Here is a 14,821-nt window from a genome sequence, read left to right on the forward strand (position 1 = left end):
CATTTTTTTGACGATTTTAGTTTAGCTATAAAATTGATATATATCTTCTTTTTCCATAAAAAGTGGTATTTCTTTGTTTCTAGCTCTGAAAATATACATTTTTTTTGCAAACAATGTTAAGGTGAATTATAATAGTAAATTTAATAATCTTTCATTACATGTAACACATGTATGTGTGACTCATAATATAGCTATAATTTACATTTTACGAAATTCGGCAGTGATTATTTGTATGACGTCATTATTCGTGACTGGGGGACAATAAAGATATTAAAGATGGTCTCCCGGCAGTTTTAGGACCCAGGTCATATTGCTAATAACATTCTAGAAGCTTACGCGGATTATCCTGAAAATGACCAATTTGGATTTTTTTAACTTTAATGCATTTGTATGGGCAAGTTTATGTTTAGTTGTAATACTTATTTTAGTTACCGTATCTCATTATTATAATGGTTGAAACTTTAATGTACCTTGCTTTATCTTATGTACAGTTTAATTTAATATTCTACCGACATTCTTTACTTTTAATTGACAATATTTGTTCCCAATTGCCAACTATAGACAAAAGTCATATTCAACACGATAATGTCACTTAGGCATATGTCAGTTTGACAGTGCGTTTTGTTATTGCTAAAGTAAAGCCGTATTTTTCTTTTAAAAAGTGTTTAACAAGTTTTTAGTAAAATTATTATTTATAGTAATTAGTAATTTTATAGTTGTGCAGGTTTATATAAGTGATGGTATAAGTAAATATGTTTGTTATGCGTAACGTTTTTCATATAGTCAAATTTTATAGTTCATTTTTATTGTTTTTACAGCTGCTGGCGAGTAAATGAGGTGAAAGCAAGTTTATATATACAACAGATTATATATAAGTAAATATCAACACTCTCTATTTACATAAATAATCTTTTTTTGGTTTTATTTTATTTACACACTTTACACAATATTTTAATTGAAATAATTATCAGCACTTACCATGTCAGATATACTTAACGCAAGCATTGATAGCGAGTTTTTCTCTTTGTCTTCCTCCAGCCTTTACGACTCCTTGAGCGACGATTCTGATGGGCCTGGTCTGTCCGATCGCTTACATTGCACTTTCAAAGCCGCCACGAAAAACTTTAATGTCGTACATATTAACGCGCAGAGCATACCGGCCCACTATCCAGACCTTCTGGCTACTTTCGACAGTAAAAATATTCACGCCATTTTGATCTCCGAGACGTGGTTAAAACCGTCACTTCCATCTACCCTCTATCCTTTGCCCGATTTTCGTTTGATTCGGAATGACAGCACGGGTAGTAGGGATGGCGGAAACAGCATTGTACGTGGCGGTGGGGTTGCCATTTACTTAAAAAGTGAAATTTCTTGCCAGATCGCAGCTCAGTCTCCCACAGTTTATTCCAATTCTCCTGAGTATTTATTTCTCGATGTCTCACTACATCACACTAAAGTCCTTCTGGGTGTGTTTTATAGCCCTTCTTCTAACGTTAACTACTTTGATACTTTCGAAAACACTTTGTTTAATCTTGCCCCGCAGTTTGAGCATCTTATAATAATGGGTGATTTTAACACTTGCCTTGTTAAAAATGACCATCGGTCAATAAGGCTTCAGTCCCTTGCTTCCTCTCTCAATATTCATATCCTACCACTTAGTCCTACACATTTTCCGCATAATGGCCCCCCGTCTCTACTAGATTTAATTCTTACTTCTTCTCCTGGGCATGTATCACATCACGGTCAATTCAATGCATCTGCTTTCTCGAACCATGACTTAATTTTCGCCTCCTTCAAAATTCGCTCCCCCAAAAGACGTCATAAAATTATTATGAGACGTAACCTTGCAGATATTGATAAACAAGCGCTCATTGCCGACTTAAGCAGTGTGTGTTGGAGGGACTTGTTAGATTCTGAACCTGATGTTGACCAGAAGTTAGAGACTTTCAACAGCGTATTGCTTGCGGTTTTTGACAGGCATGCTCCTTTAAAACCGACACGTGTCAAACACTTTCCTGCCGCGTGGCTTACCTCAGACATTAGGGACCTAATGAAGAAAAGGAACAGAGCTCGTATAAGACTAAGACATGATCCCTCGGAACGTAATCACCGAGCTTACACATCGCTTCGTAACCGCTGTAATAGGGCTTGCAGGGACGCTAGGCGGAAATACATACATCGTTCTATTGACGAATGTCCTCCCACTAAACTTTGGAGTTTTTTAAAATCACTCGGTGTTGGCAAGCCCAAACCTAATGCTATCGGTACTCTAGATCTTAACGCTCTTAATCAATATTTCAGCGCCTCCCCTGTTTGCCTTGATCCGACCGTCAAGCAAAGTTCTTTGGCCCTTTTAGCCAATTCTCCACTCCCAGATATTTCTCTTTTTGATTTTAGTCCCATTACCTCACAAGAAGTTATCTCAATTCTCAAGTCTATTAAAACTAAAGCCGTCGGTGATGATAATCTGAGCTTGGATATGCTTATGCTCGTGGCGGACTCAATTGCTCCTGTACTGTCGCATATAATAAATTTTTCTTTCTCCTCTGGTGTCTTTCCCTCATGCTGGAAAAATGCTCACATAATTCCACTTCCTAAAGTATCTAATCCTTCCTCGTTTTCCCAATATCGACCTATTTCCATCTTACCAGTCCTTTCCAAGAAAATTGAACACTTTGCTAATAGACGTCTCTCTTCTCATCTCAATAGACATAACCTTTTTAACCCTTTCCAATCTGGGTTCCGCCCCGGGCATAGCACCACCACTGCTCTTGTTAAAGTCACCGACGATATTCGCCTTAATATAGAAAATAAAATGATCACAGTTTTGGTTCTCTTGGACTTTAGCAGCGCGTTCAATACAGTTGATTTCGACATTCTTCTAGCCTTTTTAAATCTTTTAAATGTTGCACCCACTTCATTGTCCTGGTTTCGCAGCTACCTCTTTGGGAGGCGTCAGAGGGTTCGAGTTGATGATAATCTTTCTGATTGGAGTGAACTCTCCTCTGGCGTCCCTCAGGGGGGTATTCTCTCTCCATTGCTTTTCTCCATTTTTATAAATAACATTACAAAGTCATTAAAATCTTCTTACCACCTTTACGCAGACGATCTGCAAATTTATTCAACTGCCAACCTTGATGATTTCGATTCCCTCGTAAGCCAAATTAACGCCGATTTAGATTCCGTCTGTTTATGGGCTTCATCTTTCGGTTTAAAAGTCAACGCCATGAAGTCGCAAGCGATCGTTTTGGGAAGTCCTCATTACATCTCCATATTGTCTGAGCAGGTGGCACCTAGAATTTTCTTTGATGGTACACCAATTCCTTTCTCACCCACTGTTAAAAATCTAGGGGTCACCATGGATCAGACACTTTCCTGGGCTCCTCATGTCACTGAAGTAAGCAAAAAGTTGTTTGGTTCTCTCCATTCTTTAAGGCGCCTTCAGAACTTTCTTGCACTTGATACCAAAGCCATGCTGGCCCGGTCTCTGTTACTGCCTTTACTAGACTACGGTGACGTCGTAAATCTTGACATGACAGAAGAACTCCTAGACAAGTTAGAGCGCTTACAGAATGTCTGTATAAGATTCATTTTCGGACTACGGAAGTACGATCATGTGTCTTACTACCGTCAAAAACTCAATTTGCTTCCAATCCGCCGCCGTAGAGATCTTCACACTCTTTCTCTTCTCTTTAATGTTCTTTTTACACCTTCTTCTCCGCTATATCTCTCTCAAAAATTTCAATTTCTGGCTGAAGGCAGTGGCCACCGTCTGCGTTCGAGCGCGAATTTATCACTTGCCATCCCTCCTCACAAATCTCGAGGATACAATAAGTCCTTCGCAGTGCGTCCAGTGAAGCTGTGGAATGAGCTGCCTGTGTCGCTCAGGCAGGCAAAATCGGTTGCGTCGTTCAAGGAGAGGTTAAAGAAGCTATGGTTATCTGATTTGACTGATTAATTTGTCTATATTTCTATTGTATAGTTGCTTTATATCGTTCTAATTCTTTCCAATTTTTAGTGTATTTTCCCCTTTCCTTTTTGTGTAATATATGTATGTTTATCCTATAAATTTTGTATGTATTTATATCCTTTATCTTTCTGGTACCTTGTTGTACATTTTGCTGCATTTGTCACCCTCTTTTCACTCTCTCCTCTCATCTACTCAAAGGTTAACTGGAAGAGATCCCTCAAAGGGATAAGTTCGCCTTTGTACTTCTTGCTAATTGTATGTTATTTTTAATATGTCTTTTTGTACAATAAAGAGTTTACTACTACTACTACTACAAATACCTACATTTTGATGCATAATTTCCACATAGTTATTTGGTCCAATTTTGATTTTATTGATATCAACGTATGGCGTCAGACGTCGTCTTTATAGTTCGTTTTTTTTAGCATTAGAAAGAACTTGCAAGAAGGTAAGCGCTCTTGACATGCCTTTTAATTTCAAAACGCTTTTTAAAAATCAATAACTATTACTTATGAAAGCAGAAGAATATAAATGATCGTATTAGATTCTTAATTGTTACATATTTGCTGTAACTTATTTTTCAAATGTGTTTTTTAGTTAAAAGACACATCAAGATTGTTTACCTTATTTCTAATGCTAAAAAAACGAACTATAATTTTGCTTTAACGTCCGACTTTTGGTTTGGTTGTAAAACCCAAATAATTGAATATTTTTTTACATCATTTTGATTCTTTTGTAAATGGCTCTTAAACTGCTGTATATTTTGGTACACACTGTATCAATGAAATATAGCATATTTAACTGGCTTTCATTCAATACCCCACACGATTATGTGCAATGTATAGTTTGGGTGCAATATGCAATATTCGCAACGAAGCGGGAGTCATGATGACGTCATTCCGCTAAAGTAGATGGCCGGCGCCGCGGTCTTCGGGCAGTTTTGGAGACCCAATACCATGTCCAACAACATACTAAAAGTTGGTAGCGGTTTCCGGCTCTGAACTATCTCTTCGACCGTTTCCCATAAGGCACAGTACTACATGTTTCACGTCGAATGTAAGAAATTCACTTCGTTTCGCTCGCTCGTTCGAATTGTTAGTATTATAATTAAGATAACGCTTAAAAATACCTATTAAACATAGTGCACGTACCTACAATTATACGCTCAGTTGCTCATATAATTAGTAATGGTTTATTATTTGAAGAAAATCATTTCAGTGCGTGCGAGAGACTAAGCCATGTTTCAAATAGCTATTTCCATATTATTGCTCCGTAAGTAAAAAAAATAATACCTTCGTCATTCTCATTGTCATATCAGTCATATACCATGCTAAAATATTGTCATAAACTGCGATACATGTCATATCGACGCTTATCATGAATAGTGACACAAAACAAAATGAAATGCCATTCGACTTTAAATCTTACCACTAAAAGATAGAATATTAAATGCAATAGCATTTCATTTTTAGTTGTACCACTGTTCATGATAAGCAACGATATATTAAAGATAAAGTAATAAAGACCAGACTTCCGCTTTTTACTCACTCTCACTCACTTTTTAGGGTTCCGTAGTCAACTAGGAACCCTTATAGTTTCTCCATGCCCGTCTGTCTGTCTGTTTGTCAGTCTGTCCGAGGCCTTGCTCCGTGATTGATAGTGCTAGAAAGCTGCAATTTAAATCAATAAATCCGACATTTTCGTACAGTAAAATCTAAAAAAAATCATTTCTCATGCTCTGAAAGAGGGTCATTGTTGTTCTAAAAGGTGTGCATAAAATTATACGTTTCTGCACTAGAGCATTTTAGGTTCCAAGTACGATTTTATTATTAGTGTTCCGTACAAAACTTTGTTCACGGAACACTTATGGGATCACTTCGGTCTTGCAAATCAGTTAAATGCGTTTTTCTCAGAGACCGTTTGACGTAGATACCTAAAATTTGGAACAGTTATAGCAATTACCACCACTCATATTGTAAATAAGTCAAAACTGCTTATTTCTTATTTAAGGGGGAAATTTAGGGGGTTGAGAGGGGTAGGCTGAAATTTTTTTCATTTGTAAGAATCGTGTGGGGTACCATTAGAAAGCTTGCAAAAAATTGAGTCGATGGACTGATTTTGACTTCATTTTTAGTACAGTCATTATAGATTTTTACCCGTGAATAATTAGTTCTTGGATTTTTTTTTCGTAGGTCCCTCGGGGGGGTCACTGGGAGTGTAAATTCAAAAAGTAGGCTGAATCAGGCTCCTGCGTATATTCGAAAAATGGTTTTTTTTTCCAAAAAAACGGTTTTTCTTCAATAACTCGGCCATTTTTGATTTTACAGTAAAACCGTAAGGACAAAAATTTTAGGAAATTTGATTCTCTACAAGTTAGTCCAGTCATTATATCCAAAAAACCGACCCTTCCCGTGAATAATCAGTTCTTGGATTTTTTTTTGTACGTCCCTCGGGGGAATCACTGGGAGTGTAACTTCAAAAAGTAGACTGAATCAGGGTCCTGTGTATGTTCGTTAAACGGTTTTTCTTGAATAACCCGGTCATTTTTAATTTTACAGTAAAACCGTGAGGACAAAAATTGTTCAGAATTTGATTCTCTACAACTTTGTTTCCCTTCATTTATGCCGTAAAGCGTGGAACATAGGAGATAATGATAATATTTTGAATTTGTCGCGTTTTTCAGGTTTAATTTCTAAAATATCGATTTTGGGGGAAAAAAGGTGGGAACCAAAACTGTTCAGAATTTGATTCTCTACAAGTTTAGTCCTCTTCATTTATGTCGTAAAGTTCAAAATAAACGAGATGTTGAAAATATTTTGAATTTGTCGCTTTTTTCAAATTTTATTTCCAAACTATCGATCCTAGAAGAAAAATTGTGATTGTGTTTTTGTCCTCACGGTTTTACTGTAAAATCAAAAATGACCGAGTTATTCAAGAAAAACCGTTTTTCGAATATACACAGGACCCTGATTCAGTCTACTTTTTGAATTTACACTCCCAGTGATTCCCCCGAGAGACGTACAAAAAAAATCCAAGAACTGATTAATCACGGGAGGGGTCGGTTTTTTGGATATAATGACCGGACTAACTTGTAGAGAATCAAATTTCCTACAATTTTTGTCCTTACAGTTTTACTGTAAAATCAAAAATGGCCGAGATATTGAAGAAAAACCGTTTTTTTTGGAAAAAAACATTTTTCGAATATACGCAGGAGCCTGATTCAGCCTACTTTTTGAATTTACACTCCCAGTGACCCCCCCGAGGGACCTACGAAAAAAAAATCCAAGAACTAATTATTCACGGGTAGGGTCGGTTTTTTGGATATAATGACCGTACTATTTAGACTGCAATAGTTTCGTCAAAAAATGCATTTAAAGTTGCAAGTTTTCATACAAAAATTTTCACCTCTGTCCTGGCGATTTTCGCGAAAACTATAGCTAACAGGCAGCTGACCAGTCAATACCCAACTTAAAGAAGCATGGAGACGGCGGGAAAATTATCAGCTTAACTCTAATATCTTTATTAGTTTTTCAACTGCAGCCTAGTCTTTGGTTGCTTAGGGCTAGCTAACTGATGCTTAGGCACTGGTCCCACCGCGAGCTAGTAAGCTATGAGCTATCGGCTATAAACACGAACAAAAGATAAGCACTCCCGTGTAAATAAAAGAGACACGGCGATATTTATAGCTCACCGCTGGCCGAGTAACTATAAATATCGCCGTGTCTCTTTTATTTACACGGGAGTGCTTATCTTTTGTTCGTGTTTATAGCCGATAGCTCATAGCTTACTAGCTCGCGGTGGGACCAGTGCCTACACTGGTCATTTTATATTAGGCAGTACTTTTAGCGAAAAGATCCTTAGTTAATTAAAACTTTGGCATTGAAATTTATGACTTATGTATTTGACACAAAGTTTAATTCTGCTTGCTTATTTTTGTGGGATATTTAATTTTATCTGAATAGCCTACTATAAGTATGAGAGAGATCTACAAAATACAACCTTATTATATTGTAAATAAGTTTTAGTTTCGAACGGGCTTTCCAACCAATGGACTAGGTATCTCAAAAATCTGAAAAATTCAAATTAAGATTTCCGTTCTTCACTGTCGTTGTGTTTTTTTTTTCACAATAGGACACATAGAGTTAGTAAGGCGTATAGAGATAATAAAGTCATTTTATATTTATTAACAGCTCATCTATAGATTTTATTGAGAGTATCTGATTCGTCGAAACAATATACACAATATTCCTTTTCATTAAGTTCATTTATGTATTAATTGTAAATAATATGTATAGTCAGACCGTAAAAAGTCTGCAGCGATTTTGATAGCCCACGCAGTGCAAGTGTCATTTTAAACGTCAAACTTCTATGAAATTATGACGTTTACATAACACTTACACTGATGCGTGGGCTATCAAATCTGCTGCAGACTTTGTTTGGTGCAACTATATTAATTATATTCAGTACTTATGTATATTTTTGAACGGATCGGTGAGGAACAAGATCCAGGGCTATAACCGCGAAAATAGAAGTTCGCAAATTGCGGGCATTTTTCTCTGTCACTCTAATTACGCCTTCATTGTAGTAAAAGAGAAAGATCCCCGCAAATTGCGAATTTCGGTTTTCGCGGTAGCCCCTCAGTCCTGTTACGAGAAAATAATTTTGGAAGAAATTAATAGTATGTGACAGTTAAATATCACAGTTTTTGAAAACAAAGGTAAAATTGACGAAATATTTAAAGTAAGCCGATCTTGTTCAAACTTGTTTGAGAGATATTTTGTCAACCTTACAGCCAGCGCAGAGACAAAAATGTCAGTTAAGATTTGGTACTAAAATATTTTTTCTTTTAAATACAGCAATCGCAAAGATTTTCTTTTTTAAATTCTTTGAAAAACACGTTTTATCGGCCAAAATTCAAGACGTGCAGAAAATATTAATAACTGACTCATACTCATAACTTATATTTTTTGTCAGCTTAAGTAGAGTAATAACACTAAATAACCTATTAATGCGGTTTATATTGCATTAGAAGTATTACATTATAAAAACTTTAAGTTAGACCAAGAAAAGTCTGCAGCGATTCGATTTTGATAGCCCACGCAGTGCAAGTGTTATTTATACGTCATCATTTCATAAAAGTATGATGTTTAAAATAACGCTTGCACTGCGAGTGCTATCAAAATCGTTGCAGACTTTTCTTGGTCTAACTCTAATTATATAAACTCGGACTGAGTTTAGTATCAATTGAACGTAGTTTAGCGAAAAGGATTCATCCATAAACTACGTCATTTAAATTAATGGCTTTTGTTTTTGAATTTTATTTAACAGATTATCGTGGATTAAGTATATCCTTTTCCCTAAACTACGTCCAATTATTGATAGAAACGGACCAAGCTAACTCTGTATGGAATTTGCAATGACAAAGTGTGACTGTGTCATCATTAATGTCAATTTTCTATGAAAATATGACTTTTATATATCTCACTCTTACACTCTCCTCTACTCTACATTTTTTAGCAGTTCTAAATAATATTAAAGTCTATATATATGGCATGGAACTAGAAACAAAATCAAATAAAAAAATAATTGTTCTAAATTCAAATTATACATTTATATATTTATACAAAAAGCAGTATACATTTAAGATATTATAGGCCAAGCGCGCACCACGATTTGAATTTTTGCGACACGATTTTAGAATCGCGCTGTAATATATCGCAGAAAATTCACTGCGCGCACTGCGATGAAAAAGTCGACGATTTGTTCATTCTCAACATGGATTTCGTACCAGTCGCTTGTCATGAAACGTGTCTTTAATAAATATGCGATTGCTGTATGACTTTGACCATTTATAACACAAAGATGATCCCCGTTTATTTCCATAATTAAATAGTCAACATCTAGCGTCTCATTTTGAGACTCCTTTGGAGATGCAGGTGCCGAGATGTAGAGGCTTGGAGAGCGAAATGCCAACTGAGGTCCGGCCGGGGTGCGATTTTATTATCGCAGTGCGCGCGGGGCCATGCAACTCCGCATGCTGCAATTCACTTTGCGACAATCGCGTCGCGAGCAATCGCGGAAAAATGTGACAAATCACAATTTTAAAATCGCTGCGATTTTTTTATCGCATATGCTCGCACTGACATATAAACACATACGTTGCAGTTCTGCGACAAAATTATCGCACGACAAAAAATCGTGGTGCGTGCTTGGCCTTACTCTAAATTATTATAATACATCAAGCATTCGCGAGATGCTCGACTTCGGTATTCAAACACAAAGCAATAGTACAAGAATCTAACTAAATGCAAAGGCCGAACGCTGAGCTCTGCGAAGTACCGATTCGAAGATCCGAAGCGTCCGACAGACGCGCGCCTCCCGTAACTTTTCCAAGTATTTTAAAGTACAAGTGTCTAAATCGCAAGATCCAAAGGCTGAAGTCGCATTGGGCCGAAAGCCCGAAGCATCCAGGAGGTCAGTTCTAAACACAGGTAATTAATACAAGTGTCTAAATGCGAAGGCCGAAGGCCGAGCTCTGCGTAGGGCTGAAGGCCCAAAGCCAGCAAGATGTCAGTGGTTAAACCGGAACTGACAGCCTGGACGCTTTGGGCCTTCGGCCCTACGCGGAGCTCGGCCTTCGGCCTTCACATTTAGACACTTATACTATTGTTCTGTAGTTAAGTACTAACATCCTGGACGCTTCGGGCCTTCGGGCTACGCGGAGCTCGGCCTTTGGCCTTCACATTTAGACACTTGTACTATTGCTGTGTGCTAAAGCACTGACATTTTGCTAAAGATCGACCTTCGGCCTTCGCACTTAGACACTTGTACTATTGTTCTGTGTTTAAGCACAGACATCCTGGACGCTTCGGGCCTTCGGCCTTCGCATTAGCTGTCCACACCACGTTTCACGTCAACCATAGCGGGTGTGTCCCTGATACAGCCTGTCTCCATTTTTTTTAGTAATATTCCGAATTCCATATTTACATAATATGTTGTTGAAAGTTTTTTCAGCCACCACAAATAAATTTGTCTCAGAATTAATGATATATTGAATATGTAGTAAAAATAACAAGGGTTGTGAAACTATAAGGGTTCTTATGGGGTAGTTGAAACGGTATCCTAAAAACAGGCAAACAACCTCTGTAAAATGTAACGATGCGAGCGGTACGGCTACCATCAGTTTGGCATTGACATAAACGCTACCGTGGGCGTGAGCGTAATTTACTTTCTATGCATCTCGTCTCGCTCGTACTGACATATTAGTGCGAAAGAGATATATATAGGAAGTAAATTACGTTCACGATAGCGTTTATGTCAATGCCAAACTGATGGTAGCCGTACGGAACACTAAATGCCTCGAGCTATCTCGGGCTTGGCCAAATTATTTGAAATTTGGGTATAAATGGATTTGTTATAAAATTTCCATACTGATATTTGACTCCCCATTCCATAAATAAGGATACTTTTGCCTAAATTGTTGACTGAAAGTACTCTCAAAAAATACTATAAAAAATTATACTTAGCCATATTTTTTTAAGAACACATGCATTTAATTTTCCTCGTATTTGAAATGAAAAGAAGAGTGTTTAACTCGGGTGAAAGGCATCATTTCTACCTCGGACTGTAGGCGACCTACTTTACGAGGTACCTGCCGAAGTAGTTTGGCGCTCGAATGCAATGAAAGCGCCTACAGTCCGAGGTAGAAATGATGCCTTTCATCCGAGTTAAACACTCTTAATTAAATGCATGTGTTCTTAAAAAAATATGGCTAAGTATAATTTTTATAGTATTTTTTGAGAGTACTTTCAGTTAACAATTTAGGCAAAAGTATCGTTATTTATGGAATGGGGAGTCAAATATCAGTATGGAAATTTTATAACAAATCCATTTATACCCAAATTTCAATTGCTTAAAATCATAAAAAAATAATAAAATCGTACTTGGAACCTAACATGCTCTAGTGCAGAAGCGTATAATTTTCTGCACATCTTTTAGAACAACAATGACCCTCTTTCAGAGCATGAGAAATGAATTTTTTTTTAGATTTTACTGTACGAATTTGTCGGATTTATTGATCGGTACACATAAAGTGGGGGGATTTTTTTTTGTTTCAACCCTACAGTAAGGGCTATTATTGGACAGGTATTTTAAAACGAATAGGTCTTCTTCAAAAATTTATTGATAAAGTTAATATTTTAGAAATAATCGCTCCAAAGAAAATAAAATGTGCCCCCCCCCCCCCCCCCACCCCTCTAACTTTTGAACCATCCGTCCAAAAAATATGAACAAAATCGTAAATATAAAACTTAAGAAAGACATTAAATTAAAACTATAGCGATCATGATCAGTTTAGCCGTTTTTGAGTTATCGCAAAATGTCTCCCTTTCATAAAAAAAAAGATTCTTCATAGTAAGTAAAGTAAAATATAAGATAAAAATACATTATTTATTCAATTGTTATTCAATAGGTACCAATGTAATTTCTCTCAAAGTTTCATTGGCTGAATGAGTAATTCCGTTGACTATTAGCAGTTTTAGAACGAAAAGTAGATTGTTTAACTCGGATGAAAGGCACCAAGCATCATTTCATCCCTTTGTTAAAAATCTTCTATACAGTTTAGCCTATTGTGACGGAAGGGTAACTACGGAACTCTACACCGAGCATGCCCCGACATGCTCTTGACCGGTTTTTTTTAATATACGACATTTATGTATTTCAGTTTATAAATATGTTAGTGACTACCTTAAAAATAATCGAAATATATGAAAAAAAGCAATTGATTTGTTCTCAAAGTGGTATAAATACATTATGAATAACATCTACTTCTATGTAGGTACAGCTTAAAAAAATCCTAAATTATCTTCTTCCAGTCCTTTCCGTTGGCTACAGCACAGAGGATCTGGATTTATTCGATACAGATATAGACGACATATTCAGCAGCGTGATCGGTCCAGTTTACAACAAGAAAACTCCACACCCAATCTACAATAAAACCCTGACTGATAAAAATCGAATGCTCAAATTTCGCACGCTAAATATTTCTTTACTCAAATTGCTCGACGATGAAACACCAAAGAACCCCATGCTCAATCTTCAGGGGCAAAGTTACGCTCAAGCGCCCCAGCGCACCCGAAATTACGCTCAGCACTCCTTACGCACACGAAATTATGCTCAAACGCAAAAAAAATACTCCACGCATCGAGCACCAAAGCGTCCCTCAAAAAGTCAAGTCCTAGAAAAAGAGGACACAGAAAACATCTACAATAAACTTTACAAAAAACCCGAAAATAAATTAGAGTTAGAGCAAATGCTTGAACAGCCAATACCGACCAAGCCGGACTTCAAACAAGATATGTTTAACGAAACTACAACACGATTCAACACACTTTATGCTGAATTTCAAAAATGGGTGGATGATGAAACTCCGAGTATGAATATATCTCGCCGACAGTTGATGACGACGAGGAAGATATTTCGTCATTATAGACAACACCCAAATAAAACTGTAGCATATCAAATTAGTAAATACAAATTGCAGAAATTTGCGGAGAAACACGGTCGTTATAATTATGTGGATAAGGGTGTAATAAATGAAGAAACAAGTTTATATTTCCAAGACCGCAGGGCTATAGAAAGAACTCTGGCACTCATGGCTCAATTCATTTATGGTGCTCAGTATAAGTTCATATACGCTCAGAAGCTCAAGGAAAGATACTCACAGATGATTAGATACAAAATAGGATACTCTGTTGCTATTTTAGAGAATTTAAAAACACAGTATAACAGTGGGTACATGGCGATGCACGGATATCGTAACCTGACCAAAGTTGGAAATTCGGATTCAAGGGACGAAGAACGTAGATTAGTTCTTCATGAAATTATGTATATGCTAAAGATATATGAAAGGCAGTTAAGGATCCGGGTGGAGTTTAATGAGGTAATTAACTATATAAGGACGCTCGAGTTAGAACGTGTACGGAGAGAGCTTTTGAGAAAGGCAAAGATCGGTCAAAAAGATGTTATCTAGATTTGCACCCGCAATTATTTATTTAAAATTTTATTCAAAGGATAGCTAATAAGCTAATAATTTAAAAGTGGAAAAAATTACTTCCTTGTGTGAGACTTGAATTCACGGCCTCTGGATCGATACTCCAGCGCTCTGCCAACTGAGCCACCAAGACCTGATCCGCAGCCAGCGAATCAAATCCACCCCATCCAACCCAAGGCAGATTTTTTTCCACATTTAAATTTTTTCTAAGCCGATGTGTAAAAGAAGTAAAAGGTAAGTGACCACTCGGTCTTCTAAACGCTTCAAAATGCGTAGTCTGCGAGTGAGAGTCTGTGGTCACAAACAAATGAAAAACACGTCTGTGCTTTCAAGCTTTGAAAAGATTCGGCTCAATTCGGGAAATGAATTAGATACTCACTAGATTACTTTTCAGTCCTATTTCAGAATATGCAGAGTTTCAATAACAAACAAGACATTTTAGAGAGCTTTTTAGAAGACCATTGTTTTGACGCGCTATGTTTGACGGAAACCTGGATGGCGACATCACAACTTGAACTTGTTAATATTCCCGGATACGAGTTAGCTGGGCGTTTTCAGAAATAAATATTGAAAACCTGATTCTTTCACATCTGGACGTTCTTGGGCTCATTCTACTCAGAATCGACAGCATTCTCCATCCCACCATTAAAAAAAGATGTCCCAAAATGTCCATTCCATTACGTCACGTTTTACTATGAAAAATTTTTTCACTTGTATGTGCGTGACGTGGTGGAATGTACAATTTGTATACAAATTTTTGGGACATTTTATTTTATCATCAGAATTGAATATTCTAGTGA

At 36.9% G+C, this 14,821-nt stretch overlaps 2 protein-coding genes across 2 annotated transcripts in view; both read left to right on the forward strand.

Moving 5' to 3' along the window:
• The window catches only part of LOC134668629 (uncharacterized), a 347,587-nt gene that overhangs the window by 165,187 nt on the left and 167,579 nt on the right, over positions 1 to 14,821 (forward strand). The gene's annotated exons all lie outside the window — the stretch shown is intronic.
• Positions 5,146 to 14,000, forward strand: LOC134668604 (uncharacterized). The gene is made up of 2 exons (XM_063526043.1): positions 5,146 to 5,242; positions 12,844 to 14,000. Exons 1-2 carry the CDS (start codon positions 5,209 to 5,211, stop codon positions 13,998 to 14,000), a joined length of 1,191 nt encoding a protein of 396 aa, XP_063382113.1. The 5' UTR covers positions 5,146 to 5,208.

This window comes from Cydia fagiglandana, chromosome 11, assembly GCF_963556715.1.
Source record: "Cydia fagiglandana chromosome 11, ilCydFagi1.1, whole genome shotgun sequence".
Classification (NCBI taxonomy): Eukaryota; Metazoa; Arthropoda; class Insecta; order Lepidoptera; family Tortricidae; genus Cydia; species Cydia fagiglandana.

Excerpts from the sequence above, each read along its gene's own strand:
- LOC134668604 (XM_063526043.1), top strand. The coding sequence starts at position 5,209 with ATGTTTCAAATAGCTATTTCCATATTATTGCTCC. Across the intron at positions 5,243-12,843 it reads TATTTCCATATTATTGCTCC|TCCTTTCCGTTGGCTACAGC; the intron begins GTAAGTAAAAAA and ends ATCTTCTTCCAG.